General features: G+C 44.0%; 6 protein-coding genes and 1 long non-coding RNA gene across 8 annotated transcripts; 6 read left to right on the forward strand and 1 right to left on the reverse strand.

The window, feature by feature from the left end:
• The first annotated feature begins 47 nt into the window (after positions 1–47).
• Best2 (bestrophin 2) lies at positions 48–11,448 on the forward strand. Of its 2 annotated transcripts, none has more exons than XM_017247128.3 (12): positions 48–178; positions 3,150–3,549; positions 4,655–4,765; positions 4,827–5,013; positions 5,069–5,437; positions 5,582–5,710; positions 6,418–6,525; positions 8,286–8,525; positions 9,204–9,516; positions 9,609–9,704; positions 9,778–10,035; positions 10,092–11,448. In XM_017247128.3, exons 2-12 carry the CDS (start codon positions 3,479–3,481, stop codon positions 10,655–10,657), a joined length of 2,448 nt encoding a protein of 815 aa, XP_017102617.2. In that variant the 5' UTR covers positions 48–178; positions 3,150–3,478; the 3' UTR covers positions 10,658–11,448. The 2 variants fall into 2 exon arrangements, with proteins under 2 accessions (XP_017102617.2, XP_017102619.2); XM_017247130.3 differs by having other exon boundaries at positions 9,979–10,035.
• A 205-nt stretch (positions 11,449–11,653) lies between these two features.
• On the forward strand, positions 11,654–17,026 carry Mdr65 (Multi drug resistance 65). The gene is made up of 12 exons (XM_017247133.3): positions 11,654–11,751; positions 12,034–12,343; positions 12,836–13,081; positions 13,141–13,312; positions 13,370–13,684; positions 13,738–14,194; positions 14,253–14,353; positions 14,419–14,806; positions 14,860–15,568; positions 15,623–15,919; positions 15,973–16,339; positions 16,402–17,026. The coding sequence occupies exons 2-12, from the start codon at positions 12,042–12,044 to the stop codon at positions 16,954–16,956; spliced, it is 3,909 nt and encodes a 1,302-aa protein (XP_017102622.2). The 5' UTR covers positions 11,654–11,751; positions 12,034–12,041; the 3' UTR covers positions 16,957–17,026.
• A 1,419-nt stretch (positions 17,027–18,445) lies between these two features.
• LOC108129173 (multidrug resistance protein homolog 65) lies at positions 18,446–24,908 on the forward strand. The gene is made up of 9 exons (XM_017247131.3): positions 18,446–19,107; positions 19,474–19,719; positions 19,776–19,947; positions 21,229–22,113; positions 22,173–23,011; positions 23,065–23,625; positions 23,685–24,066; positions 24,126–24,482; positions 24,545–24,908. Exons 1-9 carry the CDS (start codon positions 18,797–18,799, stop codon positions 24,743–24,745), a joined length of 3,954 nt encoding a protein of 1,317 aa, XP_017102620.2. The 5' UTR covers positions 18,446–18,796; the 3' UTR covers positions 24,746–24,908.
• Positions 24,909–25,160: 252 nt separating this feature from the next.
• LOC108129088 (uncharacterized) lies at positions 25,161–25,599 on the forward strand. The gene is made up of 3 exons (XM_017247012.2): positions 25,161–25,204; positions 25,261–25,428; positions 25,483–25,599. Exons 1-3 carry the CDS (start codon positions 25,171–25,173, stop codon positions 25,587–25,589), a joined length of 309 nt encoding a protein of 102 aa, XP_017102501.2. The 5' UTR covers positions 25,161–25,170; the 3' UTR covers positions 25,590–25,599.
• Positions 25,600–26,072: 473 nt separating this feature from the next.
• On the reverse strand, positions 26,073–26,829 carry LOC138926322 (uncharacterized). The gene is made up of 2 exons (XR_011442785.1): positions 26,714–26,829; positions 26,073–26,657 (listed from the first exon to the last, which is right to left on the reverse strand). It is a non-coding gene; the product is annotated as an uncharacterized lncRNA (long non-coding RNA).
• LOC108129089 (BG642312) lies at positions 26,577–26,946 on the forward strand. The gene is made up of 2 exons (XM_017247013.2): positions 26,577–26,662; positions 26,737–26,946. The coding sequence occupies exons 1-2, from the start codon at positions 26,611–26,613 to the stop codon at positions 26,925–26,927; spliced, it is 243 nt and encodes an 80-aa protein (XP_017102502.1). The 5' UTR covers positions 26,577–26,610; the 3' UTR covers positions 26,928–26,946.
• A 275-nt stretch (positions 26,947–27,221) lies between these two features.
• On the forward strand, positions 27,222–27,755 carry LOC108129087 (uncharacterized). The gene is made up of 2 exons (XM_017247011.3): positions 27,222–27,293; positions 27,356–27,755. The coding sequence occupies exons 1-2, from the start codon at positions 27,233–27,235 to the stop codon at positions 27,628–27,630; spliced, it is 336 nt and encodes a 111-aa protein (XP_017102500.2). The 5' UTR covers positions 27,222–27,232; the 3' UTR covers positions 27,631–27,755.
• Positions 27,756–27,896: the final 141 nt, after the last annotated feature.

Consider the following 27,896-nt stretch of genomic DNA (forward strand, 5'->3'; position numbering starts at 1 on the left):
GGGCCAAAAAAAGGTGAGTTAAGAGCCGCTCGCGGCCAACTCCGGAGCGCAGTTTGGTTGAGCTAGTCGAGCGGTGAGGTTGCTCGGCGGTCGGTTTCTCCACCGAATCGGATCAGATCGGATCGCATCGCCAGTCGAGCTTAAAGTGTCCAGCGGTACACCCGTCGTGGCGCAGTCGGTACGTGGATATAAGCTCTTTGCTGGGCTCAGCTGAAAGCTGAAAAACACCCATGTTCGCCAGTTGATCGTGCGGAACCCCAATCGACTAAACAGCAAAAAAGTACAACAATTTCACAAAAACAGACGCTGCTGCTACAGTGGCTGCTGCTGTAATTTTTGTAATGATCCCCGAAAAAAGTGTGTGATGTGTTACAATATCCAAATGGAGTGAAACCGAAGCTAATCCCCTCTAAAAGTTATAACGACCAAAACTCTCGTTTGATCTGGCCACCCCAGCCACTTGCATCTATTAGATACACGTATCCACTGAGCCGAGTATCTGTATCTGTAATCGTAAACGCGTCGCACGCCAGCGCGTGTCTCCAGCTCTAAATGGCCTAGGCGGCTCCGTAAACTAAGCTGCCAGTTCCCAACTGGTCAAGTTTACTTTTATTTACGTTTTTTTTTTTTGTTTTGGGCGGCTTAGGTGTTCGGTCGGCATTCTATTGAATTTCTATCTCTGGCCGAGTGCGCATCCAAGCCAAATTCGGATGCAATTTTTCAATTGATCGGGCTTAATGAGTGAGGAGCAATTAGAAAGATATATATACATATAGGAATTACTAAAAATAGCGGAGTAATGAAGTAATTGGCGGTTGTATAATCCCCGCACGAATGATAAATGAAGTGCCTGGAAGACTCTTGGCCCACAGCGAATTATTGAATTTATTCATTCCCCGCAAAATTAAATAATAAACCATCAAAACGACACAGCACTCTAAATTGAATTAATAAATTGGTAGAAAACAAGCGATCAATGCCAAAAAAAGACAATCGCCATGATAAATTTTAATCATTTTACAAACACGTTAATTTTTTCCCAAAAGTGCTGTTTAAATCGCTTCAATGGCACTTAATGAGTTTATTGAGAATGCTAACAATGCTAACAGAAGTCGGCATCGAGCCTAGATATATCTGGCATATTGTGTGCTAATGAGGCCCCAAAACTCCCACCACTCAGCCACTTTATTCTGGGAACGGATCGAGCCGGAAAAAGTGCAAGTGGCAATCGAATGGAAAACCGAGAGCCGTCAAAGAAAGTATTTGCCTTGACTCATTTGGTAAGCAAATGGGTTGGCGAATATGTCAAAAGAAAGTGAAATTTATGCCATCCGGATTCGTCACCAATCAAAGTCTCGGCTTTGTGTGGCTTGCGGCCGAATTATTTCACTATATCGCTCATACGCAGTGTGTGTTTGCCACACAGCTGCAGCAGACTGGCAGGTTGTTTGCGTTTTGTGATAATAAGCAGCCACAGAGGGGGACAGCCAAGATTAGGGCCTTGAGTGGGTCAAATGGTTACGATTCGTCTCCAAAGATCTGGTAGAATCTAAGCAAATAGACGTCCACTAGTATAAATAACTTATCTGGACAGCACGACTATCTTTAATTGTTTTGAGCTGAAAGGCAATCCAGAGGTCGCTACTTCTGGAAATAAATTACGCAGAAGAGATGTTTGCTTAAATTAAATAGAAACTACAATAAGTTAACTGCGAATTAATCATTCAAAACAAAGATCTTATCTCTAATTACATTAAATTACCAAGCTCTTTGTAGGCAGCCAAACAGTGGGTGGGTAGTCATGGGCCATCGTGACTTAACGTGGCCTAGACCCGCGCACAACCGGTTAGCTCTTACATTCCTGAAGATCACCTGCTATGTTTGTAAACGAAATTAACGTGCTAAAGTGAAAATTGCCGCGCTATACCCCCTTTCTACGATTCTAAGCTTGGAGTGGAACCCGTTCTGTCGGATGGCTGGAGCTGCGTATGCAAATATTTGCAGCTCCAGACTAGCGCTAAGGAGCAAAAATAACTGCTCGCCGGGCAACAGGTTTCTTCCGATCTTCATCTTCAGCCTTTGCAGGTCCGAGTTGGAAATACACACTTTTTGAAATTTGTGTTTTCGATCGCCGAGTGTGTTCGATTAATCAAAATCGCGTCGGAGAAACGCAACATAATCGGAATTAATCAGGCCCCCAGTAAACCGAAACTGAAAACGGGAAACAATAAAGACTTGCGATGCTGACTGGCCAAAAATGAAGCACCCAAGCACCCAGAAATATAAAAACAAAAATTCAGAGAAACCGCTGAAATGCTGCCCATCCCAAGGTTTCTTGTGAAAAAAACCTACAAAAAGTACGATAAAAAACATCGCGAAAATCCCGACATCAAGTCGCTGTGCCATTAAGGAGAGTACGCAATTATTTTGGGGAAATCCTGGCAGCCAAGTGATCTTTGTGTACTTGAACGTGTACCAGGCCCAAAAGCGAATCCGTATTAATTGTGTCTACAAGGTGAAGACCGAAAAAAGTGAAGTGAAACCGAATACAGCCCTTGGGAAAGGCTATAAGTTGCTATATGACCAATATTCAAAAACAAATATGGCCATAACTCGGTTCTGGGTCCTACACCCCACATTTCACCCGATCCGAAAGTGCATAGCAAATTAAACTTACATTGAAAACAATATAACAAAAAATGGAAAAGGCAAAAACAAAACAACGGCCAACAGTTCGATACGTGACGGAATTTAAGTTTAGCTTTTCGAGCCCTCCAGTATAGTATTTGCATGGATTGCATTAGTCTTTGTGTAAAATCATTGGCTCTGGCGCATGGGTATTGCTTTTTACAGTTTTACCTGGCGCGTGTTGAACCCCCTTCCACCCCCTCAACTACAATAGTCATTACAGTGAAGCTTCAATAAATTAAAAAAAAGTTATTAAAGTTATTCAGGCGCTTAGAGGCCTAAAGTCGCTTATAAGCCCAACTTTCTTGAAAAAGTGTTTGAAAACAAGTCTTTAAATATTTTATTAACAAATATTTCTAAACTTATTATTTTTGGATAGTTAAGCACTATTAGAATAATGTTTAATTATTAATATTAAAGTTACTTTAGTAAAACCGTATAATTTATGATGGTTTTTTCAGAAGATATTTATCCATCTCAGGCTCTGAAAAAGACAAACTCATCCCCCACTGCGGCGGGGGAGTGTGAAAAATATATATATCTATATATATAGATATCTATCAATGCGGCGACGTCGATTCCGCCGTTTTCAATGACGCGACAAGTACAACAATTAACAAAATTCGCGCATGGAATTGAGCAACAACAACTATTCGGCCTTCTCCGAATCGGCAGCGGCCTAGCGCCGGCAACGAAAATAAAAACAAATTGTTTGTGATTAAGTAAACAAAACAAGATCAGTTAAATAATAATAAAAAACTAAGTCAAAAAGAGGAATTGTTCGAAAACAATGACTGTATCATATGCGGGTGAAGTGCCAAATGGAAGCAGTTTCGGCTGCTTCTGGAAAATCCTATGGAAGTAAGTACATCATATCATATTTGATATACATATATAGACACAATTATAGACATTATAGAAATATAAAGTTAAGAATGAAATAAAAAAAGTTCAAAATAAAAACCCCATTTTACCCAAGTACTCTTTACGAACCACATTATGTGGGTCACCTAAGCAAACAGCCACCATTCCGGGGATTTTTCCCAATGATTCATCCTAGATTGTTTGTCGGCACAATTAACATCAAATACACTTAACTCCTCTATACCTCAGGCCCCCGAGACACATACAGACAATCATTGAACAGCTCCCGGGCAGAATCTGGTTTCAGGTTATTCGGTTTTTAGAGTGCGTTTATTTTTAACCCCAGTTGGGTTTAATTGTTCACTTCAGCAAGTGCAGTCACTCGTAACCGGGCAGTTAGAATAGCCATTTCACTTCCAGTACCAGTTACTGTTGCACAGTTCCAGTTTTTGCCATTCAAACCAGAAAAGTTGAAAAAAATTGTTACGATAGCGTTGCAGTAACAGCTCTAAGCTGGGAAGCTACGTTGATAAGGCACGCGGCTTGTAATGGATTTACTAATTGAAAACTTATGCAAGTTAACATTTGAGCTTCGAGCGGCGGGACAAAACGTCAAAATTGCCTAAATCATTTTGTTTACGGCTGTAAACATCGCCTCTGCATACCTAACATAGTTTCAGCTAATAAAGTTGTGGGAGCCCGAGTTCTCGAAATAGAAAACACGGCCGCAGGAACCTTGGCCAAAACAAACAGAACAAAGGCCCCAACCCGAACGGTACCAGTTTCAGAAGCGGTTATGCCAATCATTATTTATATGTATTTTTTTCATAATGTATCAAATCACATCGCGACATTCGGATTCAGTGGAACTGTCATGCGAGATGGGACAATACCCCCGGTTTGCAGAACCGGGCGACCCATTAAGCTTCGAAATCAAAATTGAAATATGATGATTAACCATGGGGGTGAACGAGGAAATTAGTTTCGATCAGCGAAAACCAGTTAGTTACAGTTCAAAGTCAGCAACTTAGTCTTCCTATTAATTTTTATGGTTTATTTTAAGCCAAGAAACTAATTTAAAATGTCAAAAACTCTTTAACAGATGGCGCGGCAGTGTCTACAAGTTGGTGTGGCGCGAATTAATTGCGTATCTCTGTCTATACTACACCATAAACGTTATCTACAGATTCGGCCTGACAACCGGCCAACAGGCGTAAGTATTCAGGATGATTTCTATTGTCAGTAATTCCTGAAACGGACATATCCATCTGCAGAATTTTCAACAAGATCCGACAGTATTTTGGCCAGCAGGGCGAAAGCATACCCATGTCCTTTGTCCTGGGCTTCTACGTGAATCTGGTGGTGAAGCGTTGGTGGGAGCAATACCGTCTCCTGCCCTGGCCAGACACGCTGGCCCTCTTCATCAGTGCTGCCATCCCCAACTCCAACGGCGGAGTAAATGTAAGAATCCTAGTTCAGCTTAGGCTATTCCCTAGTAACAAGCTTTGCTTTCCAGAATGAAACTGGTCGTCTAATGCGACGCAACATCATGCGCTACATGGTCCTGGCCTATGTCATCACCCTCCAGAGGATATCTCTCAGGGTGAAGCGCCGCTTTCCCACCACCCAGCACCTGGTGGATGCCGGCTTGATGCACGAGTCCGAGATGAAGATCTTTGAGGCCCTCAACCAGAAGAGCCCCATGTCCAAGTACTGGATGCCCCTGGTCTGGGCCACCAACATCATCAACAGGGCCCGAAAAGACGGCCTCATAGCCTCGGATCACATTGTGCAAACCATCTTGGTGGAACTGTCGGATATTCGTCGTCGGTTAGGTGGTCTTATTGGCTACGATACGGTCTGTGTTCCTCTGGTCTACACTCAGGTGAGTTTACCTTTAGAAAAGTTATTGGGAAAAACTTATAAGAAATTAGCTAAGAAGTTAAATATTAACTACGAACTTAATTTGTATAGCTTGGCTATAGAACAAAGTATAAACTTTAATAAAACAAAAATGATTATTTCCCAGGTGGTTACCCTGGTGCTGTACACCTACTTCATAGCCGCCCTTCTGGGCCGCCAGATGCTGCCCAATGTCTTGGACAAAAACGGCCGTGAAGATCCCGACCTGTACTTTCCCCTCTTCACCGTATTGCAGGTGAGTCAGTTGCGACATAGCCTAGCCGTATTAAAAAATGGCATTTTCTCGTATGATTTAAGACTGTTTAGAAGTTATCTTAATTTGCACGTTCCGCTTTATTTACCATAAATCACAGTCAATTTTGCACGTCTCGGCGTTTTGTAAAAGCCTCAAAACTTGTTGCGGTTTGTTTGAATAATTTTTGTTTTTTGCTGAAAACTGTTAGCCAAATGAGCCGAGTGGTCGAATGTAATGGCTACACCTTGTTACCGATATGCTCCACATATACTATACCTTAATGGCTATATCATGATAGGGCCAGTTACAACTGTTTTTGTTTTTGCTGTTTTCCGGCTTGGTTTCTGCGGTTCTCCGCTGGGGACAGATTTCAAGTGCCTGCCTTATGTAAACGGTTCGCGGTCACGTTCCCTCCTAATAAATTGGCACTTTGCCGGGCTCCGGTCTGGTTTGTGTTTCCTACGGTAGATATATATCTGCGACAAGTGTTTAGCTATCGTTATTAACTGTTAATGTCTACTCGTTATAAATTTTAAAAATCCACAAAAACAAAACCAGCTAATGGGAATGGGAGTGGGAACTCGGAGCTCTCCCTGGTGTGCCAGGGAAACGGTTCTCGAATTCAGTCGAATCGCCCGACTGCCTTGGGTTTTTTTTTTATTATGCAATTAACTATCTGATCCTATCACTTTCAATTAATCTTGCAGTTCGTTTTCTACGTGGGCTGGCTGAAAGTGGCCGAGGTGCTAATCAATCCCTTCGGCGAAGATGACGACGATATAGAGCTCAACTGGCTCATTGACCGGCACATCAAGGTGAGTCACTCCATCAGACCGTCATTACACAACTCGATGTGGCACCTACATGTGCCACCATGTTGCTCCAATCATCCGTGGCAAATCTTTAATAAGCAATGGCAATAATTCCTGCAGTGTGTCGACCGTAACATGATTATCGAAATCTTTTCATTAGATATGTGCGAATTGGCATTAACATATAAAAATTCCCCCTTTGAAAACCTGTATAACTCCCAATTAATTGTGTTTAGCAAGAGGTAGAGAAATTATTTGACTTTCGAAGTAAAGTCGAGAATGATTCGGCCAGATGTTCGGTCTTGAAAACCCAGCTCTGGCTCCAAATACTCGGAAAGAGTGCTTCCCTGTTATTAACTGAAACCTTGAGCCGCAGACATCCGTCAGATACTTAAACGTAGCCGTGCGGAGAGTCGTATCCATAATTACTATTCAGTTTCCAAGTATTATGACTGCTTAGATCTGGCCCTCGACGAGCTAAATTTTGCTAATTAGGTTATCGTGCTAACCAAGTGAGGATTTTTGTGCTCCCCGGGCGATAATCGCTTGAGTCAGCCACTTCTTGGGCTCCTACTGAAAAGAACATGTCTGTGTCTGCCACGTGCTAAAAGGCATTCTGCACATAGTCAACAAAAGCCTTATGATTTGGACGTGTTTTCCTACACAACAACGAACTACCAGTTCTCTACTAAACTAGGAGCTATCAAAAATGCGCTCAAAATGCCTCATGAATGAAATATTTCAGTTTAATGCCAGGGGTTCAGGGCTCAGAGAATACTTTGTGAGTGATCCATTTAAATATAATTAAGCCCTAGTTAGAATATTTAAGATCCAGTGACAGCTACCGAGATTAGCATTCATATGAAGGTGAATAATTCTGATTAATGGGAATTTTCCGCATATTAAGTGCGAATCTTTCTAGTGCAAGCTATTACGCCTCGCTGCAAAATAAAACTGGATTTTGAATCGGGTTAGGGCATTGCAGTTCGTCGATATCCCTTCCGCTGCTGATGCTGTTGCTGAGACCGATTGGAGTTTTGGACTTGGGCTTTGGCACTCGATGTTTCTGTGTTAGGAGACTGTTTTGCATGTGTGTCCCTGTGCGACGGTGTATGTCGGCTTGTATCTGTGAGTTTGGGGCCTGCCGTCGCTTGCAATTATTTACAAAAGCCAGCAGCAACAAAAGTAAATTGAAAACAGGTTTTCGTTCAAAAACGAAAAATGAAAAAAAAAATACGTACGAACTGAAAACATTGAAACCTCTTTTGTAGAGCTTTATTATTGACTGTTTTTGGTTTTTGTGTTTTTATGGTCACCGCAGAGTTTACTCGAATTGGGCCGAGTCGGGGAAATGCATCCCGGGTATTAGCCAGGTTATCAGCTAGCTGGGGGCCAGTGCCAACACCTCTGCTTCCAGGTCTGACTCCGCACACTCGCAAACGTGTCACTTGGACCACTCACTCGTGAATTTCAAATTGGAAACAGAGTGCACTTGAATGATTAAGCCAATGAGTGTGGCTATTTCTTTTATTTGTGCTGCTCGACTAGTTGTGGGCAGTGTCTTGCCTCTGTTATGGAATAATTAAACCAAAAACTGTTAAAACAATTTCACTTTTTCTTTTGTTTCGATGTGGGCCACACACTCAATGGATGTGACGCAATTGGGTTTAGTGCCTCCTCTCGAAATCGCAAATTGCGAACACGTTCCGATTTCCAACAGCCCTCGACTGATCCACTTTTTACACATCTTTAATCGTTTTCAGGCGGCCTACATGATAGTGGACGAGATGCACGAGGAGCACCCGGAGCTGCTGCGCGACCAGTACTGGGAGTGCGTGGTGCCCAAGGACCTGCCCTACACGGTGGCCTCCGAGCACTACAGGCGGGACGAGCCCAAGGGATCCGCCGAGAAGTACAAAGTCAAGAAGGAGGACGCCATGTATGCCAACATAATGCCAGGTGGGGGCAAGCGAATGCTCAGCGACGACGTCTATGCGGATTATGTGAGTATCAGAAAAAAAGGATTACGATTTAGTATATTTTTTAGTGATATTAGCCACTTATTAGCGCGAAATTATATAAAAAAAAATTATAAAGTGGACTATATTAAATAATATATATATTCGCAAACTTTAAGGTAGCTCTTTATAGCTTAAATACTTGTTAGTTGAGTTTTTTATTGGTAAAAAAAATTTCACTGTATGCATATATGTATAATTACACGGAGCAGTTATAGTTTTTGCTTATATTATTTTTTAGAAACAGATTTTTCGGGAAATTAAACTATTCAATTTTGCTCAGAATTCGAAACCTTTTAAAGATCTTTGTCCGGTCACCAGTTTTTAAACAAAATTTAGACATACACCTATTAAAAAACTGAAAATTAGTTCTATACTATAAGTATATATTATTATTACCTTTCGGTATCATAGGGAAGAAACCCAACAGAAGAATATAATACAGGCAATAATGTCTTAAACTTTCAATTTTTCTTAAAAGCACCATTGAGCACGATTAACCTTTTCGCAATAAAAATGTAAAGTCGTTAAAAAATGTATTTGCTTTTAATTATAATTTACATGAAGAATTTTTACGGTAAAGTTACCATTAAAAAGAACCATAAAATGGACTATGAAACCAAATCGAATGAGAAACTAATGAAATGTATCTCCTACCCACAGGAAAGTGTAGACACTCCCATGGTGGAGCGGCGGAAAAATAATTGGCTTGTACGGCAACTTTCGCGGATGGGTTCCATGAGAAGCCAATCTACGGCATACTCCTCCGGCGGACTGCCCTTCAACAGAAATCGGCTGAACTCCGTGTATTCTAGTCCCGAGTCCGGTCTGCCGCTGTCCATCATGCAACAGCAGCAGCTGCAACAGGCGCAGCAGCAACAACAGCAGGCTGGATCGCAGCCAACCAAGTCCAGTCTCTATGGCAAGTTTGTCCATCGCAAGTCCCTGAGGGCACAGCGTCAATTGATAAAGCAAAGTAAGTTCTTAATACACAAATTGTATTAAATTTGATTCCCCATGATTAGTGCCCCTAAAAGTATGCACCTCTAAAATATATCTCTTTTTCAGATTCCAAACTAAACGGCTTGAACGTAAATGTGGCCAACAAGGTTAGGCCTAGAATTCCCACTCCCGAAGTGGCCAAGGATGGCAACACGAATCCAGGTGAGTACGATTCACACGTCCTGCACGAAACTCTTGCAACTCCTTCCTCATGTTTGACTCGCACCCCGTGTAGCCACGAGTGCAGTCCTAATGGCACCACAGCAGCTGAGCACCCCCAGCGCACCTCCGGGCCTGTTCCCGGCCACCTACACCACCGACCACACCAGCACCACAACTGCAATGCACCCGGAGAGCGGCCAGGTGCTGGGCACGCTGCTCCTCTCGCCCATCAAAGAGATGGATAGCTCATCGTCCAATAACACTCTGATTCCAGGACACCCGGCAACCGCAGCCCTGGCAGCCAGCATGAAGGAGGGCTTCATGCCAACCAGTGAGTGATTCCTAGCTAGCTCTATAATCGAAAAACTAATGCAGATCTTCATCCAGATATTCCACCTGCGGCCAATATAACGACCTTGTCCTTCCCCTTCACGGTGACCAGCAGCGGCGGGGACACCATTCCCACGGGCACCTTGAGCATCCTGCCCATCACGGCTAATGCCCAACTGCCCACAATCACCACCACGGCCAGTGGATACGATCCAAACGATGTGATCACCACGATACCCGTTTCCCTGTCCATCCAGAGGTCGCCATCAGCCCTGTCCATTGTGGAGCTAACCGGCACCGATGGCCAGGATGGGTACAGCAACAGTGGTTCTAGCAACGGTAACGGGGGCATCACCACCACCGCGTTGCTTTCTGTCAAGCCTCTAAATGGCCATCCCAATATCTCGCGGAACAGCAGTTTCAACGTCAACCTGAACCTGCAGGATCCGAGATCTTCAGTCCGATCCGTGGGACCAACGGATACTGTAGACAATGCCTCGATAGCCACGATGCCACTGGCCCACAAGAGCGGTGGCCAGGAGACGGGAGCAGGCGGATCTTCGGCACCCTCCACGCTGGCGAAACACAAGCCGGAACAAAAGACCGGGGAGGTGTACGTGTGACACTGACCACCTTCTGTTGAATCTTCACGGTTCAAGATTCGATTGGATTCGAGATTTGATCGAAAATCGAACCACGTAATTAGGTTTAAGACCCGCTGGCGTTGAGCCACCCCGGAGCCACTAAGATATTATCAGTAGTCTGGAAGATCGGTCAGTTTGGGATTTTTATCGAAGGTCGAAGAGGGCTATTTAAGCAGCTTTTTGGCAGATATTCCATAAATTGGACGCACTTCTTTAAGCAACAATAATGTATACGGAAGTTCTGACGTATCTTACATCTTTAATAACTATCCATCTTTTAAATCAAATTCCACGTATAAACTAGTGTTACTAATGGAAGTGCAACCGATAAGAGCCAAGCTGTAGACTTGTTAGCCCTGTTCGCCCAGCTCAACAAAATTCCAGCAAATGCAAATATGTTATCACCCGACCGACCGCATCCGTAACTCTATAGTTGCTTTGTATATAATTAGCTATGATATAAGAAACGGACTTATTGTTTTGGCACTTGCCATATTAGTTAAGCCTTCGAATGATTGCAAAACCCTTTATGAAGAATCTCTATCTCGTGTAGGCAGTGTAAATAAACCAACACAGTATGTGATATGCGATTGTTATCCAGCTAGATTTTGTATCTTTGCAAGTACAGATAAATGTGTGCATAGTTTATATTCCGTAATGATAATCCATTATATTGTAAATGTAGGAAATCTATGCAATTTTGGCCTTCCTGCAAAAAGAGCCAACTACTTATAGCCTACCTATATATTTAAATAAATTTTATAGCCTAACTCGCCTATAGTTTGATTTCCTGGACCTACCTGGTATAAGAGACCTGGAAGAGTTTCGATTTCCTCCAAGCACTCTTTCCTCGATCAATTGGGGCTCTTTGGGCCTGCCCCAAGAGAAAGATCAATTAGAATTGAACCCCCGAGTCTAGATATATGTAGTCGGCGAATTTAAATGGGTGCTCATGGATGATGACGGCCAGTCGCGCTTGGACGCTCAAGCGGAAAAGATCCTCGGTCTTCATCTTTAAAGAAAACTCTTCAATTGGATAACTTAAGGATAGCCCAGAAAGTGCAAAAGAAAAGGTTAATATCCCAGTAAAGGAACTGAAAGGCTTCTTGCAAGCGTAGCCACAAATGTGTGATCCGTGGAATGTGTCCAGTACTGCAACATATATATTCTATTACTTGTTAACCCCGGGGGTCAATGAGAACTATGCGGCCGAAGAAACAAACTTGCATACGCAACGCAGAGAGTGTCTTAATTGAATTAACCTTTTTGTCTGCTCGACGATGAGTGTGGAAATCTTGACCACAGATCGATGGCCTATTGAATAATATATTTGTGATATTCTTGATTGCCCATAGGGTACATCATGGATCGCGATGAGGCCTCCACCTCGACCTGCGAGGGCAAGTCACTGGAGGAGATACCCGTGGCGGAGGGCCTGGAGGCCACCCAGCCCGTCAGCTTCCTGAGCCTGTTCAAGTTCTCCACGTACTGGGAGATCTTCTGGCTCTTTGTCGGATTCGTAATGTGCTGCATCAAGGCTCTCACCTTGCCCGCCGTGGTCATCATCTACAGCGAGTTCACCTCCATGCTGGTAGACAGGGCCATGATGTTCGGGACCAGCTCCAAGGTCCATGCTCTGCCACTCTTTGGTGGTGGGAAAACGCTGTAAGTTTCAAAAAAATAAATCTTAAATAATAATGTAATAGAAAAAACGCTAGTAAAAAATAATAGAAAATCAAAATGATGAGCTAGAGGCCGTAACCTTCTATCTCAAAAACCTATAAGATATTTTCGATCCCTCGATTATACGTAATCTATAGGAAAAAGTTCACCAATCCTGGCTGTTCTGACTTGAATATCAACTGCATGCCAAGGAGTCGATAAAATTTATGCTTAGAGTCGAATATGTTTCATCGTACCTGTGCAAGTGTATAAAAATAAGAATGATATGATGGATGATCAAGCACAATAATAAAATATTGAACAACACGCAGTGACCTTTTAAACCTATTGCGAAAATTGAGTACCAGACATAATTCTAGTTCTAGTTATTTTACTACATATTTATTTATGATAAATTTTAATTTTAAAACACAACATCAAAAGATTAAGTTTTTACTTTATTTATTTTTTAATAAAATAATTCTGTAACCTCAGCACAAATGCCACTCAAACGGAAAATAGTGAAGCCCTCTACGACGACTCCATTTCTTATGGCATCCTTCTGACCATTGCCTCCGTGGTGATGTTTATTTCCGGAATCTTCTCGGTTGACATTTTCAACATGGTGGCTCTGCGTCAGGTTACCAGGATGAGGATCAAGCTCTTCACCTCCGTAATGCGTCAGGACATAGGATGGCACGACCTGGCCAGCAAACAGAACTTTACCCAGAGCATGGTGGAGTGAGTTGGGAAATTAAACAAATTGTTGAAAACTTTAATAATCATTTGTTATATTTCAGTGATGTGGAGAAGATACGCGACGGCATCTCTGAAAAAGTGGGCCACTTTGTTTATCTCGTTGTGGGCTTCATTATAACAGTGGCTATATCCTTTGCCTATGGCTGGAAACTAACCTTGGCAGTGAGCTCCTACATACCCCTAGTGATTTTGGTCAACTACTATGTGGCAAAGGTAGGATTTCTTAAAGGTGTACTTTTAAGGAAATACATAGTTTTTTCTTATTTCTAGTTCCAAGGGAAACTGACTGCCCGGGAGCAAGAGTCCTACGCGGGAGCTGGTAACCTGGCAGAGGAAATCCTGAGTGCCATTCGCACAGTTGTATCCTTTGGAGGTGAAAAGCAGGAAGTGGAGAGGTATGAAAACTTTCTGGTGCCCGCCCGCAAGGCTAGCCAGTGGAAAGGAGCCTTTTCTGGTCTGAGTGATGCTGTCCTGAAGTCCATGCTCTATCTCTCCTGTGCCGGAGCCTTCTGGTACGGAGTGAATCTCATTATAGACGACCGCGGCGTTGAGGACAAGGAATACACCCCAGCTATCCTGATGATCGTAAGAGATATCCAATCAATTATTAAGCTCTTTTGTATAACATGATTTTGTAGGCCTTCTTCGGTATTATTGTGGGCGCGGATAACATAGCCAGGACTGCACCCTTTCTAGAGTCTTTTGCCACGGCCCGGGGCTGTGCCACAAACCTGTTCAAAGTCATCGATCTGACCTCCAAGATCGATCCTCTCTCCACTGATGGCAAGATCCTAAATTACGGGCTTCGGGGCGACGTGGAGTTCCAGGATGTCTTCTTCCGCTATCCCTCCCGACCCGAGATCATTGTCCATCGGGGCCTGAATATTAGAATCAAAGCGGGCCAAACGGTGGCTCTGGTGGGGTCCTCCGGCTGTGGAAAGTCCACCTGCGTCCAGCTGCTCCAGCGGTTCTACGATCCCGTGTTTGGTTCTGTACTGCTGGATGATCTTGACATCAGAAAGTACAACATTCAGTGGCTCCGTTCGAACATAGCCGTGGTGGGTCAGGAGCCAGTGCTCTTTTTGGGCACCATAGGTGGGCTTTCAAATCGAGAATCTTGACGTGCACTTATTAACCCTCTGACCCTCGGCAGCGCAAAACATTAGCTACGGCAGGCCGGGGGCAACTCAGAAAGATATTGAAGCGGCTGCTACTCAGGCGGGAGCTCATGAATTTATTAGTAACCTTCCGGAGGTGAGCTGCGATTTAAACAATTAAAAATGCACATTAAAATATATACTCTTTATTCCTATTCCCAGAGCTACCGCACAATGATCGGGGAGCGGGGATCCCAGCTGTCTGGTGGCCAGAAGCAGCGCATTGCCATCGCCCGAGCCCTGGTCCAGAATCCCAAAATCCTGCTCCTGGACGAAGCGACCTCCGCTTTGGACTACCAGTCAGAGAAACAAGTTCAGCAGGCCTTGGACTTAGCCAGCAAGGGAAGAACCACGATTGTGGTGTCCCATCGATTGTCTGCCATTCGCGGAGCGGATAAAATCGTATTCATTCATGACGGAAAGGTCCTCGAAGAGGGCTCCCACGATGATCTAATGACCTTGGAGGGGGCCTACTACAACATGGTTCGTGCTGGCGATATCAAATTGATCGACGATGTGGAAAAAGAGGACAATATTGAGGAAGCCAAACGTAAGCTTGTCCTTATAGCCTTTTATGTTTGGTTTAAGAATACGTATTTCTAGGCAAAAGCCTGGCTTTGTATGAGAAGTCTTTTGAGACGAGTCCTTTGAACTTTGAAAAGGGTCAAAAGAACAGCGTCCAGTTCGACGAGCCCATAATAAAGCCCAGTGCCAAGGACACTAATGCTCAGGTCGTGGAAGCCCCGGCTGAGAAGCCGAACTTCTTCCGCACATTCACCAGGATTATACGACTTGCCCGTCCGGAGTGGTGCTACCTCATCCTGGGCACCATTAGTGCCATAGCCGTGGGCTGCTTGTATCCTGCCTTTGCCATCATTTTTGGTGAATTCTATGCAGCTCTTGCGGAACAGAACCCGGAGGATGCCCTAAGGAGAACAGCAGTGCTTTCGTGGGCGTGTTTGGGCCTGGCCTTCTTGACAGGATTGGTGTGCTTCCTGCAAACGTACCTGTTCAACTACGCCGGAATTTGGCTCACGACCAGGATGCGAGCCATGACGTTTAAAGCCATGGTTAGCCAGGAAGTTGGCTGGTTCGACGACGAAGATAACTCAGTGGGAGCCCTGTCAGCCCGGCTGTCCGGCGAGGCAGTTGGAGTCCAGGGAGCCATTGGCTATCCCCTGAGCGGCATGATCCAGGCCTTGTCCAATTTCATCTCCAGTATCACCGTTGCCATGTACTACAACTGGAAGTTGGCCTTGTTGTGCTTGGCCAATTGCCCCATAATTATAGGTTCCGTCATCCTGGAAGCCAAGTGGGTTGTACCACCTACTTTTTAGTTTCTTTGATGACATTCTATTTGTTTCAGAATGATGTCCACGGCCCTAATTAGGGAGAAGCAGGTCATCGAGGAGGCCTGCCGCATTGCCACGGAGTCTATAACGAATATTCGCACCGTGGCCGGCTTAAGACGGGAGGCGGACGTTATCCGGGAGTACACGGAGGAGATCCAGCGGGTGGAGGTGCTCATTAGACAGAAGCTGCGATGGCGCGGAATTCTCAACTCAACCATGCAGGCTTCGGGCTTCTTCGCCTATGCGGTTGCTCTTTGTTACGGCGGTGTTCTGGTTTCTGAGGGTCAGCTTCCCTTCCAGGATATCATCAAGTAAGTCAATAAGAACTGTCTGGAATCAATTATTTGTTCACGAAATCCTTTAGGGTCTCTGAAACCCTCTTGTACGGATCCATGATGCTGGCCCAATCCCTGGCCTTTACGCCCGCTTTCTCCGCCGCTCTGGTGGCCGGCCATCGTCTCTTCCAGACCCTGGACCGCAAACCCAAGATCCAGTCTCCCATGGGCACTATCAAAAATACTCTGGCGAAGCAATTGAATCTCTTCGAGGGAGTTCGGTATCGTGGAATTCAGTTCCGATACCCCACGCGCCCAGATGCCAAGATTCTGAACGGCTTAGATCTAGAGGTGCTCAAAGGTCAGACCGTAGCCTTGGTGGGCCATTCCGGGTGCGGCAAGTCCACATGTGTCCAGCTGCTGCAGCGCTATTACGATCCCGATGAGGGCAGTATTGTAAGTGATTGGTCGAGTCGGCAAGGTGGCTGAATAAACCATATTATTTCCCCTTTTATTAGCACATTGACCACGACGATATCCAGCATGACCTCACCTTGCAAGGAGTGAGGTCCCGACTGGGCATTGTTTCCCAGGAGCCCACACTCTTTGAGCGTACCATTGCCGAAAACATAGCCTACGGAGACAATGGCCGATCGGTGCCCATGGCCGAGATAATTGCAGCTGCCAAGAGCGCCAATGCCCACAGCTTCATAATTTCCCTCCCCAATGGCTATGATACCCGGATGGGAGCCCGGGGCACTCAGTTGTCCGGCGGACAGAAACAACGCATCGCTATTGCCCGGGCCCTGGTGAGGAACCCCAAGATTCTCCTTCTGGACGAAGCCACCTCTGCTCTGGACTTGCAGAGCGAGCAGTTGGTGCAACAGGCCCTGGACTCTGCCTGTTCCGGAAGGACCTGCATCGTAATAGCCCATCGTCTGTCCACTGTCCAGAATGCGGATGTGATCTGTGTCATCCAGAACGGTGAGGTAGTGGAGCAGGGCAACCACAGTCAGCTAATTTCCCAAGGCGGGATCTACGCCAAGCTGCATAAAACCCAAAAAGATCACTGAAATACTCATCAGCTACTATTGTTACTTTTTTTAAATGTCTACACTTTTATAAAAAAAAAAAACTGAATAAATAATCACTCTAGTTTTTTTTAACTTTAATTTTTTATTCATTATTTTTTATGAAATTAGTTTTGACGCGGGTTCAAGTATTGAAGACGCTATAAAATATGAATTCTAATGATAGAGTTTCAAGGCATTGGAACCATGGAAATGCGAGATACAAAGCCTGGCTTATAACCGATCCCCTGCAGCCTTACATAAATACATAAGTAGATCGCTTATCGCACTTAAGAAAGTTGATGAGTAGTTTTAAATATATTTAAGTGCATTTGCATGTATTTTTCTTTATAAAAAAAGTTTCGAAATGGAACTCATTGGACTAACACCAGATATTATTTTGGCTCCTAACAGTTGGTCCATCAAGACCCTCTGTTGTTTCCCCTCAAGTGGTACGGGCCACGGAGATTCCGTTTTCAAAAGGAACTCATTGGAGTTTATAGCGCGTTTTAGGGAAAACGATACTAATATTATAGTATCTTTTAGGGCTTGCTCATTCAGCGCCCCTTGGAAGGAACTGGACCGGCACTGTCACTAGCACCGTCAACATGTTTTCTAGGCTTCTGCTAGCTACATACATAATTAAGCTTTTTTAATCATTGATGGCACAAGATTGCAAGAATTGCATTGCATTTTTTCCATCCTCATAAAATTATTCTGGGGATTAAAAGAGGCTTATAATAATACGTATTCAGGCCAGACTGGCTGGAGCGTCACAACTTGTAACAAGTTTGGCTAATCCCCTGAACTGGATCTCTAAAAATTGTGGTACAGATTGCACTTTTGAAAGTATTTTTTATACAACCTTAAAATGGCATAAAAAACATTATATAAAATACCTGAAAACATAATTAAGTTTATGAACCATTTATAAGTTTTGCAAGTAAATATTTGTTCTCTCTTGAAATCAATTTCACAAGAGATACGCAAATTACTAGAGAAGATATGGCTATCTAAGCAATCACTGTAACAGTTTTCAGAGTTATATGTCTATGGCAGTCAAAACATTACTGACAATCGTCTGGATCTCCCAGATACATCTAATCAGCCTGATAAGAAAGCTATCTAAACTGAATCCCTATAAACACAAGACCACACGCCTTTTGCAAATATTCATGGTCAATGGCAGGGTAATCGTGACTTGGCAGAGCCCGGTGCTGTAAAATGATAACCTTTTTCAATTAGGCAGCACAGATCATAACTTAACCAGCTAGGAATTCAAATGGCTGGCGACCCATTTCCGCGATGGGTGGGAACGCACACCTTCCCTGGATATGGGGTGCTACGATTTTGTGCTTGTCATTCTTGGGAGAACCTTGGGTAAAATCAATTCAATTGATATTAATAAACGGCCATTAGGGGTTTCGACGAGTCTGTCTATTTGAACTCTAATAGAAATAAAATTTGTAGAAAACTGACGCCATCGCCGGCAGAATCGTCAGTCGCAATCTGCGATCCCAACAGAACAGACGCGGACGCGAGCGCGGATCTCCGAAAGATCAGAAACGTTGTGCCCGGAATGCAAAACAATTAAAGCTAGAAGCGAGAGCCGGGGCGGATCAGCCTCATCGGCTTCAGTGCATCAGTGCATCTGTATCTGGAAGGGAGTTAATTAGCCGGAGAAAAGAAACCAACCAGTCCAAGCCATCCAAGGCAAACGAACTGCGGGCCCTTCGTGTGTTGTTTCGTTTCGATTTTTGGTTTTTGCCCCGTCACTGAGTTTTCTTAACTATTAATTGACCCGACGGTCAATGAGTATATAGACTATAGTTCGTGACGAAAGATGTCTGAGAACCGCGACGATGTCAGGAACGAGGAGGACGACGAGTCCACGCCGGAGACCAAGAAGAAGGATAAGTCCAAAAAGAAGTCCGAGCCCATAGTCAACTATACGCAACTGTTCCGGTACATGTCCGGATGGGACTATGTCCTGCTCGTGTCAGCTTTTGTGGGAGCCTTCCTCCAGTCCCTGGTCTACCCCATTGCCATTGTGGTGTACAGTGAGCTGGTGGCCATGTTCATCGACAGAACCCTGGGCCATGGCACCAGCTCGGACACCATTGGATTGCCCCTCTTCGGAGGTGGCAAAATACTGTGAGTTAATGCCACTATTTCGGGAGACTTATTCCCCGAGTACGTGCCAAACATCTGCTTTATAATAGGACCCTTAACTTTTGTCTCCCCCTTAACTTGCCAATAACCATTTTACTTGTCAGGAAACTGTTCCAAGCTGATTCTCAAATAATTTACAAGGCTTAGTTACAAAACGCATATTATGGCCAATTTGAAAAGATGTATCTATTAAAAGAGATAACAAAATGTTTTTAAAACAAGTTACAACCTCTTTGAGCGGGCTGTTGTGCGTAACTATCTTTAGGGGATCTAAAGCAAATTTTTTATTTTATTAAGAAATAAAAAAATTGATTTAGCTTCTTTATAAAATAAATTTCCGTAAACCAGCACAAATGCCACCCACGAAGAGAACATGGAGGAGCTGCGAAAGGACAGCGTGTCCTTTGGCATACTTATGACCCTGAACACCCTGCTTATGCTTTTCTCCGGAATGTATTACGTGGATGCCTTCAACCGATTGGCCCTTAGGATCACTGTCCGCATTCGCAGGGAGTTTTTCAAGGCCACTTTGAGGCAAGAAGTCGGGTGGCATGACATGGCCAAAGATCAAAACTTTGCCGTCCGCATAACAGAGTAAGTAAATAGAACTAAAATCCAACTAGTTGTTTGTTAAATCGGGTTTCCTGTAGCAATATGGAGAAAATTCGCAGTGGCATAGCCGAAAACCTGGGACACTATGTCGACATTATGTGTGAGGTTGTGATAAGCGTGGCTCTATCCTTCATATACGGATGGAAATTGGCGTTGGCGATTGTTTTCTATATACCTCTAACCCTTTTTGTGAACTCAGCCGTGGCCCATGTAAGTATGTCTGGAGAAACTATTGGAAAGTATTGTGGTCAGGAACCACAGGTATTTCTCGGCAAATATTTTCTCGCTTCGCTAAAATAAAGAAATTGCTTTCGAGAACAGAACATGTTTTGTAACAAGATGTTTAGTGAACTTGGCCATGCGTTCATCTATTCTAAATATATATTCTCAAAATAGAATAGAAAAAAATAGAAAAGGTACCTCGAAATGCTAATATATGTATTGGTACCTAATTTTCTGCTATTATAAATGGTTTATGCTATTATAAATTTAAAAAAAACAAGAAAGGAAAGCTAACTTCGGGCGGAGCCGAAGTTTATATACCCTTGCAGTTAAAACTGGATATATATCGCAAACATCAGATATAGTTGGCCGATCCTTATGATTACATCATAATAAAACCAATTAATTACAATAAAAAATCTAAAAAAAAAGTCCCAAGCTTTTATCTTCAAAAATACGAAAGTTGATATTTCTACCAAATACCATTTCCGATCGTTCAGTTATATGGCAGCTATAGGATATAGTCGGCCGATCCTAATGAAATTTCGTAGGTCGGATTAACTGACCAAAGATATAATCTTTAGCAAATTCCAGCTTTCTATCTTCAAAAACACGAAAGTTGGGTCATTTCCGATCAATCAGTTATATGGCAGCTATAGGATATAGTCGGCCGATCCTTATGAAATTACATGTCGTTTTATTTTGCCAAAAATAGCTCTCATGTCAAATTTGAACTCTCTAACTCTCAAAACACCAAAGTTATACCAGTTCCGATCAATCAGTTATATGGCAGCTATAGGATATAGTCGGCCGATCCCGGCCGTTCCGACTTATATACTGCGTGCAAAGGAAAGAAGGGTGTGTGCAAAGTTTCAAGACGATAGCTTCAAAACTGAGAGACTAGTTCGCGTAGAAACGGACAGACAGACAGACGGACAGACGGACAGACGGACATGCTCATATCAACTCAGGAGGTGATCCTGATCAAGAATATATATACTTTATAGGGTCGGAGATGTCTCCTTCACTGCGTTGCACACTTTTGGACAAAATTATAATACCCTCTGCAAGGGTATAAAAATAGTACTAAATATTGTAAATATAATTTAGTGCACCTATACCTATCCAATTTTACAAAAATCATTGAGTTTTGAACATGAAACATGTATATTTCGAGTAGCCATAGGATGCTACCTTTCAATGAATATTTCAAGAATAAACCTTTAAATAAATGCATTGTAACTAAATAATAAATACTTACTATTCTAGTACCAAGGAAAGCTCACGGCCAAGGAACAGAGCTCGTACGTCCGGGCGAGTTCAGTGGTGGAGGAGGTGATCGGAGCCATTCGCACCGTGGTGGCCTTTGGTGGAGAAAGATCGGAGTCGGAGCGATACGACACCCTGCTAAAGCCCGCCCTCAAGGCCGGAAAGTGGAAAGGAGTCTTTTCCGGCCTAAGTGACACCGTGATGAAGGCCATGCTGTTTATCACGGGAGCTGGAGCGTTCTGGTACGGAGCCAACTTGATCCTCTACTACCGAGATCCGGCGATTCCAATCGAGGAGCGGGAGTACACCCCGGCTGTTGTGATGATTGTGATATCGGGCATCATCGTGAGTGCGAATCAAATATCGCGGACATCGCCTTTCCTGGAAACTTTTGCCATGGCCCGGGGATCGGCGACGGCTATCTTCGAGGTGATCGATCGAGTGTCCCTCATCGATCCCCTATCGAAGGCGGGTAAAATCCTAAACTACGGCCTAAAGGGCAGGATTGAGTTCCGAGACGTTTTCTTCCGCTATCCTGCCAGGGAGGACGTGATAGTCCTGCGAGGCCTCAACGTAGTAGTGGAAGAAGGGCAAACGGTCGCCCTGGTAGGCCCTTCTGGCTGCGGCAAGTCTACGTGCATTCAGCTGCTCCAGCGTTTCTATGATCCTGTGTTCGGACAAGTCCTTTTGGATGGCGAGGATGTCAGGAAATATAACCTTAAATGGCTGAGATCCAATATTGCGGTTGTGGGACAGGAACCTGTGCTCTTTCAGGGCACAATTGGAGAGAACATCCGGCATGGGAAACCGGAAGCGACCCAAAAGGAAGTAGAAGATGCCGCCAAAGCAGCCAATGCCCATGACTTTATTATAGCTCTTCACAAGGTATTAGTTTTTTATTTTTAAAATATTTATTTTATTAAAATAATTTTGCTTTTATTCAGGGCTACGATACGGATATCAGCGAAAAGGGCGTCCAGCTCTCCGGTGGACAACGCCAGCGCATAGCCATTGCGCGAGCCCTCATCCAGCAGCCCAAGATCCTGTTGCTGGACGAAGCTACTTCTGCATTGGACTACCACGCGGAAAAGCTGGTCCAGGCCGCCCTAGACAAAGCCTGTAAGGGCAGAACCACTCTGGTGGTCTCCCACCGCTTGTCCGCCATCCGGCACGCCCATCGAATCGTGTACATTGACAATGGCAAGGCCGTGGAGCAGGGAACACACGAGGAGCTGATGAAGCTGGAAGGATTCTACCACAAAATGGTCACCGTCCACTCCTACGACGACTCTGCCGAGGAACTCCTCAATGAGCTGGAGGAAGAGGCCGAGTTAAAGGAACGAAAAATGTCCTACGAAGTGGAACAGTTCCAGTTGGGAACTCGAAACTCCGTCGTTTCTCTTGAGAAGAATGCCGAGTTCCAGATGAAGCACCTGAATGGTCACAAGCACCAGGTTGAAGAAGAAACCTCGGAGGAAGAGACTCCCTCTGGAAATTATGTGCGCACCTTCTTCCGAATTTTGGGTTGGGCCCGTCCAGAGTGGAGTTTCCTTGTCATTGGCGCCATTTGTGCGGGTATTTATGGAGTTACCATGCCGGTGTTCTCCATTGTGCTTGCAGAACTGTACGGATCCCTGGCCAAGCCCACGGACGAGGAGGTCCTGGACCAGAGTGCCTCCATGGCCATTATTTCACTGGTGATTGGAGTGGCCGCAGGAGTGGTGTGCTTCATCCAGACATTTTTCTTCAATCTCGCCGGCGTCTGGCTAACCATGAGAATGCGGTAAGTCTTTTACACAAAGTGGATTCAATAATATTAATCCAATTGGATTCCAGTTCAAAGACCTTTAGCTGCATCATGCACCAGGAAATGGGTTGGTTTGACCGCAAGGACAACAGCATTGGAGCCCTTTCGGCTCGTCTCTCCGGAGACGCTGCCAGTGTCCAGGGAGCCATTGGGTTTCCCCTCAGCAACATCATCCAGGCCTTCACCAACTTCATCTGCAGCGTGTCCATTGCCTTTCCCTACTCCTGGGAGCTGGCCCTGATCTGCCTGAGCACCTCGCCTTTCATGATCGCCTCGATTGTGTTCGAAGCCCGTTTTGGCGAAAAGTCGGCCATCAAGGAGAAGACTGTCCTGGAGGAAACCAGTCGCATAGCCACTGAGACCATTGCCCAAATCCGAACAGTCGCCGGTCTCCGCAGAGAGGAGGAACTAATCAAGATCTATGACCAGGAAGTAGAGCGATATCGGGTACAAATCCTGAGCCGCCTAAAATGGAGGGGTCTTGTAAACTCCTTGGGAAAGTCTTTGATGTTCTTCGGATACGCGGTGACTTTAACTTACGGAGGACACATGTGTGCCGATGGAGATATCAAGTTTGAAACAATTATGAAGTGGGTAGAGAAAGATGAGTATTCACTTTCCTATATCAATAATGCCTTATATCTTTCAGAATAGCCAACACCATGCTGTATGGGCTCTTTATTTTGGCCCAATCCCTGGCATTTACTCCCGCCTTCAATGCAGCCCTTCTCTCCGCAAACCGCATGTACGAGATCATTGATCGGAAACCCCAGATCTTATCCCCGGATTCTCTTGAGATCCAGCAGAATGGCAACGTAACAGCCTTCAAGACAAATGTTGTCCAGCAAGGCGTCAGCTATCGGGGCCTCAACTTTGCATATCCCTCGAGGCCACACCTGAAAGTCCTGCATGACTTCAATCTGGACATCCAGCAGGGTCAGACTGTGGCCTTGGTGGGAGCCTCCGGATCAGGAAAATCCACCTGCGTTCAGTTATTGATGCGGTACTACGATCCGGACGAGGGAAAGATTGTGAGTATCCCCTGAAATTAAGTTTTAAATTCTAACTTAGTTTCTTTAACCCTTTTTAGCTCATTGACCAGGAAAGTATTCACCATGATATGGATCTGAAAACACTGCGACGTCGTCTGGGCATTGTGTCCCAAGAACCTTCCCTCTTCGAAAAATCCATAGCTGATAACATAGGTTACGGGGACACGACCAGAAAGGTTCCAATGCAACAAATCATTGAGGCGGCCAAAATGGCCAATGCCCATGAGTTCATCATGTCGCTGCCCGCCCAATATGAGACGGTGTTGGGCTCCAAGGGCACACAGCTCTCAGGAGGCCAGAAACAGAGGATTGCCATTGCCCGGGCCATGGTGAGAAATCCCAAAATTCTGCTGCTGGATGAAGCCACCTCTGCGCTTGATTTCCAAAGTGAAAAGGTAAGTGTGTAAGGAATATGTTTTTTTTAAGGAAAAACTAATCCTTGTCCTCTCCTATGAAGGTGGTTCAACAGGCCCTGGACTCGGCCTGTTCGGGACGAACTTGCATCGTTATAGCCCACCGGCTATCCACGGTTCAGAATGCCAATGTGATTTGCGTGATCCAAGCCGGAAGGATAATGGAACACGGAACACACGCCCAACTCCTGGCCAAGAATGGCATCTACGCGAAGCTGTATCGGAGCCAAACAAAAGCATCTTGAAGATGCTCCCAAAAGTATCTAAGCACCGAAGTATGCAGCAAAGAATTTTTATCACATAGTTTAGACACGAACCGCACTGTCGTTGGCCATAAGAAATACATATTACTTGTTAAATAATAATATTAATGAATAAAAAATTATTTCCCTTACAGATCTTAAATTTAAGTATGTTGTAACATTCCATAAATTTTATTGTTTTATTGGGATAACAGAGCTACTTAGAGAACACTATAAAAATCAGAAGTGCGCATTGCATCATAAATTTTAAACCTTATCTTAAGAAAATACTTTGCATTGCTAACTTTAATTGTTTGTTTTTATCATATAGAGATTAGATACCAAAAAGTCAAATAGTTCCTGAAGCTTTTGTGAATTTATCGCTTAACGCTTTTGAATTTAGCGTCAGTGTGTTTGATAAGCCCATTATGAAAGTGGTAATATTTTGCCTAATTTGGCTAGGTGGGTGATTCAGTCTAAAAAATATCCAAAACGTTCTTATGTTATCCCAAGAACAGTCTGCTCCCAAGGTGAAAGTGTTCCATTAAAGCCTTGTCCTTTGGAGACTAGTTGCGGAAAGGTGGACAGCTCCGATGAAGTTTGTGGTTTGGACGAAGAGTTGGGATGCATCCGGAAATACCCCTCCAGGTGCCATTTAAATATTGCCGCTTGCCAAGCGAAAAAAAGTAATTACCTTGAAATTAAGTTGAAAACTAATTAATTTCTTGAGTGAATTACAGATTTTACCGACTATAGCAACGTTTACTGTTCCATGGAGGCCTACGCATGCGAACAGTCCCCCACCTACGAGCGATGGACTATCTTTTTTGGATATGAAAACGACTAGATATTAGAGTAGAAAGAATACAAAAAGATTTATTTATAATTTTGTACATAAATATAAAGTGTGTGTTGTTTAACAAAATATGTATACCCGTGTTGCTTTTAATTCTTAATTTCCTGGATAGTTTCAGTACTTTATACATACTTGTATATATTTAAAATAGGTTGATAGTATAGGCTAGTAAAACATAATATTTATATTGCACATACTCAGATTCATAGAAGCCAGTCATATTGCAAATCCGAAATGTCCTTCGTAGCAAATATGTGCCAGTACCCATTGATGAAGTTAACAGCTGCATTAGAACCTATATCCCATATGTCATCAATACATAAACCGGTGTCGTAAAAGTAAAAGTAAGTTAAAATCAACATCTGTTAGAGAGTCATACATCTCTATTTTTTTTTAATTAATCTGCGTACCTTGACACACTGATTCTATAAGTTTCCCGTTTCTATAAATACTCTCGTAAACATTGCCAACTAGTATACTTAATCTTTTAATAATTTCACAAAACCCCCTGGAATTGTACAGAGTAATATGACTATTGTAGTGTCTACTGCGGCATGGGCGACTGGTTGTGCGACGCTCCCCCTTACGAACGGTGGACGCTCTTCTTTGGGCACTAGGCTGGGTGAGTGACGCCTTGGCGAGTGTGTAAATTAATTAGGTAGCTTTCAATAAATAATCAATCAACGCGAATCGGCCACCGTTCACGTGCCAGGCCAACTGACGACGTCAAAGACCGGTAGGGAGGCAATCGATGGCCGGCGGCGCTTTTTCGCACTCAATGAGACAGAACGACGCCTCGAGCCTTTTATTCGCATCTTTTTTTTAGCTTTTTGTGTTATTTTGGGGTCTTCGGTGGGTGCTTTGCATAATCCGAACCAGCGGCGCCACAGCCATTGGCCTCCTCGGGACTCGCCAATCAGCAGAGAGCTCCAGCTCATGTATAAATTGTGGATCCATCCGTATCTCGGTGTCAGTTAATGCCCATCGGACGAATCACTTCCACCAGAGCACCATGAGCACCGCGTCGCTTACCTTCTATATGATCAGTCTGTTCTTCATCTGCGGTTAGTGAAATTCATTGAATATCAGAGATTAAAGTATAGCATCTTAATTACCTTTGCAATTTTTGCAATTGCAGCCGTCAGTTTGAGTGCGGGCATGCCAACCAGGAGACCCATATCGGAACTATCCATCCAGGAACGCGAGGAGCTGTACCGCCAAACACCTCCAGTTCCCGACGAGCGACTGGCCGACGCCGAATTGGATAGTGCCTATGAAACGTTCAACCTGAGACCTCGAAAACCCACGGAAAACCCCGCTAGAATGTAAACTGCATCCGACTTGTGTACTACTTGTGAACACGAAAATATGTGTGCATTTCGATACACCTATGACGTGTTAATTATGGTTATGGCTATTTACTTTTAGTTCTTCCTAAAGTTAGGCGAAATGTACAAGCATAAAATAAAACAACCGCTTTGGTGAAACGTGCGCATTGTTACTTTCCATTCCATCACGTAGAACTTCCGACACCATCCGCCGTCGGATCACTATCTATAAAGTTCAACCGTCTGGCATTCGATTCAAACAGTTCCCATTCTGATTCCGATCCAAAAGTGCGAAAATCTTCCAACATGACCTCTACACTCAAGATGACCGTGCTTTTCCTTATCGGCTGCCTGCTCATGGCGACGAGTAAGTTCCTGGATTTTTCTGAAAAACTGAATGGTTTTTATAAGATGCATTTTCCATTTTAGTCACTGCCCTGCCCTTCGACCGGTACAGCCGGGAGGATGACGAACGCCTCAACGAAGTCAGTGGGGAATGGTTCCGCAAACCCATCCTCAGGCTGGACCGACTTTTCAGCAGTGCCGAAAGGCCGTCGGAAAGCCGGAAATCCGTGGTCCGACCCACCAGGAACGACAGAGCCGAGTCTACGGAGAGCTCCAAGCACGCCCATTCCATGATCACCACTATGCTCGGATTTGTGAACAGCGCCATCAACTTTGGCAGATCCTTTCTCCGGGACTAACGAGTTGTATCATCGTTAAGTTAGATTATGATTTATTTAGTTTCTAATTAGTTTTTAATTAATGGATTAATGACGATCCTGAGTTTTAAAAAAATATTACTGTAATTTTATTAAACTCTGACTTATTAAAACTGACTTTTTTTAATTAAAATTTTTAAGTTCTATGAAGTTTTAATTGTTATTCTAGGGTTAAAAATTCCAAAAGTATTTAATTTAATTTTTTCTAGGGATTCTAGTTCCAATGCATTTCACTTTATAATATTCCG

This window comes from Drosophila bipectinata, chromosome 3L (assembly GCF_030179905.1).
Source record: "Drosophila bipectinata strain 14024-0381.07 chromosome 3L, DbipHiC1v2, whole genome shotgun sequence".
Classification (NCBI taxonomy): Eukaryota; Metazoa; Arthropoda; class Insecta; order Diptera; family Drosophilidae; genus Drosophila; species Drosophila bipectinata.

What these genes read in the sequence shown, in the direction of transcription:
- LOC108129087 (XM_017247011.3), top strand. Translation starts at nt 27,233, where the DNA reads ATGACCTCTACACTCAAGATGACCGTGCTTTTCCTTATCGGCTGCCTG. An exon ending in CTGCCTGCTCATGGCGACGA is followed by an intron (nt 27,294 to 27,355) that starts GTAAGTTCCTGG and finishes TTTCCATTTTAG; the next exon opens with TCACTGCCCTGCCCTTCGAC.
- Best2 (XM_017247128.3), top strand. Translation starts at nt 3,479, where the DNA reads ATGACTGTATCATATGCGGGTGAAGTGCCAAATGGAAGCAGTTTCGGC. An exon ending in CTGACAACCGGCCAACAGGC is followed by an intron (nt 4,766 to 4,826) that starts GTAAGTATTCAG and finishes ATCCATCTGCAG; the next exon opens with AATTTTCAACAAGATCCGAC. An exon ending in ACTCCAACGGCGGAGTAAAT is followed by an intron (nt 5,014 to 5,068) that starts GTAAGAATCCTA and finishes TTTGCTTTCCAG; the next exon opens with AATGAAACTGGTCGTCTAAT.
- LOC108129089 (XM_017247013.2), top strand. Translation starts at nt 26,611, where the DNA reads ATGAGCACCGCGTCGCTTACCTTCTATATGATCAGTCTGTTCTTCATC. An exon ending in CAGTCTGTTCTTCATCTGCG is followed by an intron (nt 26,663 to 26,736) that starts GTTAGTGAAATT and finishes TTGCAATTGCAG; the next exon opens with CCGTCAGTTTGAGTGCGGGC.
- LOC108129088 (XM_017247012.2), top strand. Translation starts at nt 25,171, where the DNA reads ATGAAAGTGGTAATATTTTGCCTAATTTGGCTAG. An exon ending in ATTTTGCCTAATTTGGCTAG is followed by an intron (nt 25,205 to 25,260) that starts GTGGGTGATTCA and finishes TCCCAAGAACAG; the next exon opens with TCTGCTCCCAAGGTGAAAGT. An exon ending in CGCTTGCCAAGCGAAAAAAA is followed by an intron (nt 25,429 to 25,482) that starts GTAATTACCTTG and finishes AGTGAATTACAG; the next exon opens with ATTTTACCGACTATAGCAAC.
- Mdr65 (XM_017247133.3), top strand. Translation starts at nt 12,042, where the DNA reads ATGGATCGCGATGAGGCCTCCACCTCGACCTGCGAGGGCAAGTCACTG. An exon ending in TCAACTACTATGTGGCAAAG is followed by an intron (nt 13,313 to 13,369) that starts GTAGGATTTCTT and finishes TCTTATTTCTAG; the next exon opens with TTCCAAGGGAAACTGACTGC. An exon ending in CCCCAGCTATCCTGATGATC is followed by an intron (nt 13,685 to 13,737) that starts GTAAGAGATATC and finishes ATGATTTTGTAG; the next exon opens with GCCTTCTTCGGTATTATTGT.
- LOC108129173 (XM_017247131.3), top strand. Translation starts at nt 18,797, where the DNA reads ATGTCTGAGAACCGCGACGATGTCAGGAACGAGGAGGACGACGAGTCC. An exon ending in TTCGGAGGTGGCAAAATACT is followed by an intron (nt 19,108 to 19,473) that starts GTGAGTTAATGC and finishes TCCGTAAACCAG; the next exon opens with CACAAATGCCACCCACGAAG. An exon ending in TTGATTTCCAAAGTGAAAAG is followed by an intron (nt 24,483 to 24,544) that starts GTAAGTGTGTAA and finishes TCTCCTATGAAG; the next exon opens with GTGGTTCAACAGGCCCTGGA.